General features: G+C 31.7%; 1 protein-coding gene across 1 annotated transcript in view; it reads left to right on the forward strand.

The window, feature by feature from the left end:
• Positions 1 to 345: 345 nt before the first annotated feature.
• LOC107450429 (protein D3) overlaps positions 346 to 4574 on the forward strand; it is a gene marked incomplete at its 5' end in the record, with an annotated part of 24336 nt that continues 20107 nt past the window's right edge. The window contains 1 exon segment of the mRNA XM_043056584.2: positions 346 to 469. Within this exon segment, the coding sequence (XP_042912518.1) occupies positions 346 to 469 (124 nt within the window).

A 4574-nucleotide genomic window follows, 5' to 3' on the forward strand; every position in this document is an offset into this window, starting at 1 on the left:
CAGCTAAGAAGCTTAGAATTACAATTTTTAGATAATTTTCTTTTGTTTTATGTATAGTTTTTAATAGATAAGAATATTAATATCTGAAATAATGGGAAGAAATTATGAGAAATTTAATGCATGGTCTCTTCCGTTAGATCATGTCTTTCTATTAACTTTCAATGTTTTCATAGAAACTAGTTAATCGGAATTCTGTCTGGGGACAACAAAATGTGTGGAGAATTTTATATGGTATTAATTTCTGTAAAATATTAAAAGCTCTCAATATTAAATTATTCATTTTAAGTTTCTAACCAATTTTCTTTAATTTTGCTACTGAATTATAATTTTTTTTCTTCTTTCTAGGTAAGATATAAAGATGCTGTGGTTGATCAAGGCAATGAGTTGACTCCTACTCAAGTTAAAGATCCTCCTACTCATATCAATTATCCTGTAGTGGCAAATTCATTGTATACCTTATGTATGACAGGTAAATAGAACAATGCTGTTTTATTAGTTGCGTGTAGTGTAATTACTAAACATATTCCACAAGAGTAAATAAAGTAGAGCGTAAATTTACACTAAAAGACAGAAGGGCCCATGTGGTCCTACTTATCCTTCGTTGTTCAGCAGACACAAACATAGTTTGCAGAAAATTTATCACAATTGTGGAAAACTTTTTACCATTAGTAAAAAGGGGAGAGAAAAAAATCTGCCTCTTCAAAGAAATTGTTTTTTTCTTTTTTTTTTCCCTTCGAATTTCCGAGATGAAAAAGAAAAGATGAATTTTTAAGCTCTTTCCTGCCGATGAAAACCTAATTTAAAATTGTACATTGCGATTTCTATTTGTTGGAAATAGTGTGACTAATCAGTCGAATCTTCCCTTGTATTATGCCTTTTTCATAACTCACCATAATGTAAAATTAAAGTTCAGCGTTGTTACCTTTCTAGAGAAATAACATACCTTTTGTATAAATCTTTAAATATTTATTTTAAGAAGAGAATGTATACCACTATACTTTTTACTGTTTCTTTATTTTAATGATATGCACAACGCCCGGGATATTACGAATCAGCTCATGGCTACTCTAAGGCTTGCTAAGGGGATATTTATTTTACGGTATCTCCTCTCCTTATCTTTTCAGTGGCTAGAAATTTCTCCTGCCGTGAATACAATATATTGAAGTTTCATTTAACTTTAAGGCGCATGTGTCATGTCCGTGGTATTCGCGATATCAGATAATAAGTATCCACTTTATAAACGTTATATCAACCCACCACGATATACTTAGTTGCAGATTATGGTTTCATTTTGAGGCTAGCGTGCTTCTGAATTTAAAAATATCTGGGATTGTTGATCAAGGTATGTATATATTGTGATTTCAATAAATATTTTATATATAAATAAATAAAATACATAATAATGCAATTTCGTTTCTATAGATGTGTGGCGTAACTACCGCTCTGAATATTAAATACCAATTCACTAGTATATAAGACATGCTAACTTGATTCTATCTTGAGGTACCTTTTGATAGATGAAGGTTGACATAGTCTGAGATTAAATTCCCTCATTGGCAGGGTTGGGTTTTTGCCGTCAAAAACTGGTATTTGACATGACAGTGGTAAAAACCATGTTTTTACTGGTAAAAACCGTCAAAAACCTACTGTTTTCTTTAATTTATAGCATATAGCGGACAATATATTATTTTCACTTAATTGCCTTTATAAATGAATGTTGTAAATGATTGCTATTGATTTTGCAACTATATACACGTATTCTTATAGAAGGATATACATTCATACAGAAATATTGTAACATACTTATTGAAAATAGTGATACTTAACTTTTATCATTATAGCTTGATTTGCAAAAGATTCTAAATTTTGCACTTCTTAATTGTTTGAAATAAACAAACAAAAAAACTTGGAACTATTAATAAATTCAAGAATTTAAAATTTGGCATTTCTTAAATAGTCTAATAATTCTTAAATATTCTAAGCTAAACAGAACTTTCAAAATTTGTAACTACAGTAGAGAACCGATTATCCGGAACGATCGGGACTATCGCTATTCCGGATAACTGATTTTTCCGGTTTTCTGATCGCTACAAAAAGCCGTTTTTTTAGTGTTAAACCTAGCTAAAAAAAAATATTTGGAAATAATCTTTAAAATAAGAAAAAACGATGAGGTAATACACTAATGATTATTTCTGAAATGATGGTAAGGTAAACATCTTTCAAAAAAGAAAGAAAAATCGTAAAATCTTATGAGGAGAAAAAAATTTTTTTTTAAAAATTGTGGAAAAATTTATCGAATTTCGTTCCGGTTTTTTGGTTTTCCGGTTTTCTGATTTCCGGATAACGGGTTCTGTACTGTACTAACAAACTCAGGAATGACTTGACAATCTGTTTTTAAATCCGTTCTTCCGTATGTTCTTAAAAATCTGTTCTTAAATATCTTTTAACAAATTTTTTTCTAATTTTATTGCCCAAAAATGAATTAATTTTAAATCATGAGCAGTTAAACTCAAATTAAAATACAGTTTTATCAAAACTATGGGTTTTTGACAGTTTCTGACGTTTTTGACAGAGGGGTTTTTGACATGACGGTAAAAACCATGGTATAAACCGGTAAAAACCGTCATGTGTCAAAAACTTGCCAACCCTGCTCATTGGTGACCTGGACGATGTTTTGCGGAATTTTGTAAATTTCTGCAATTTTAATACAAAAATTATTGTTTTTCTTATTTGTCTTGTATTAAATTAAAATAATCTTATTTTTTTTATTTATTGTTAAAAAGAAAAAATGCTTTCGATTAGAAAAAATGGGGAAAATTTCCGAATCGTGATTTGTGGCAGAATAATAAGTCTTGTCAACTTCTAGGCAGCAGACTTCGAGACATCAAAATGGATGCGAGAAACTTAAACAGAAGATGACCAACTTGAAAGATTAGCCATCACCGGGCAAGACCTTTTGTTTATATATTTTTTTTTCAATTTGCATGATTAAAATCCATTTTGCACCTTGGCGATTGTAGTAGGCGTGTCAGATCACGATGCGAAAATATCCTCCCAAAATGCATTTCTGTGCTTCGTAGGGCGCTGGGCCCATATCCAAGAGGTCGTGGGTTCGATCCTCGCCGGCCGAAGACTCCCCGTGTAGTAAATGGTGACTGATGCACGTTAAATCTGCCGAGTCTCAAAGTCCCCCATGTTCCCATAACAAATCAATACCTCTGGGGGTACTGATCCAGGAGTTTCCTTGTCTTCTGGATTGGTTCAAAATTACAAGGCTACGGAGTTGAACATTAGTAGTCGTTAACCCACGAAATTGGGTCGGCTGTTCAACGACGGTTATAAAGTAAAATATAATTTAAAGCGATTGAAATTTGTTTAATTTTTATCGATTTTTTGAAGAAATCTAGAAAATGGCGTAAGTTTATTTAAAACAATGTTAAAATGGTAATATTTTTGTATTTAAATTTAAAATAGCCTACATTTAAAAATAATGCTTGAATTTTACCAATTTTAAAAGATCTCCTGGAATTTTAGAAAATCAAATGCATCTCTATCGATGTTTTGCGGGGAACTCATAGAATTCCACAATTTTGAGTCTAAAAGAAATATTTAGATAATATTTTAGTATTTAAAATTGCACTTTTAAACAAATTGCCATGATTTTAGCGATTGAAATTCTTTTTTTTATTGATATTTTGAAGAATTCTAGAAAATGCTGCAATTTTATTTAAAACTAGGAGGCTCCGCTCCCTGTTCGCTAATGCTCGCCAACCCCCGAGAATTGCTACGCAATCCTATGTGGTTCGCGCCTACACTTGCTTCTTTTCACGTGGCTTGGCATATTGCAAGACAAAAGAAACCTCATAATATTGCTGAAAAACTTATAAAACCTGCTGCCATTGACATGGCACGTATCATGTGCGGAGATGAAAGTTCAAAGAAATTACAAAAGATACCATTATCAAATGATACAATTCGTTTACGAATTAATGATGTGTCATTTGATATTAAGAATCAACTTATTTCTGCTATAAAAATTGCTGGTTTATTTAGTATTCAACTGGATGAAACGACAGATGTAAGTAAAGATGCTCAACTCATGGTTTACATGCGGTATCCAGGTTTAACAGATATACAGGAGGACATTTTATTTTGCAAGCCAATGTCAACAACAACTAGAGGTGAAGATATTTTTCTTATGGTCGATTCGTTTATTAAAGAAGAAGGATTAAATTGGAATCAGTGTTTCAGTATTTGAACCGACAGTGCAGCTGCCATGACAGCATCTCAAAAGGGATTTTCGACAAGAGCAAAACAAATGAATCCACAAATTATATCGATTCATTGTTTGTTACATAGACAATATCTTGCTTCAAAAAAATTATCACCCGAATAATGTATCGTTTTGGATGAAATTGTTGCGGTAGTCAATTTTATCAAATCAAGAGCTCTTAACTGTAGAATTTTCCGCGAACTGTGTTTCGAATCTGGTGCAGAATACGAACATTTATTATATTATTCTGAAGTTAGATGGCTGTCCCGGGGCAAAGTTGTTCAAAGAGTATTATCATTAC

The sequence above is a fragment of the Parasteatoda tepidariorum genome, chromosome X2 (assembly GCF_043381705.1).
Source record: "Parasteatoda tepidariorum isolate YZ-2023 chromosome X2, CAS_Ptep_4.0, whole genome shotgun sequence".
NCBI classification, from domain to species: Eukaryota; Metazoa; Arthropoda; class Arachnida; order Araneae; family Theridiidae; genus Parasteatoda; species Parasteatoda tepidariorum.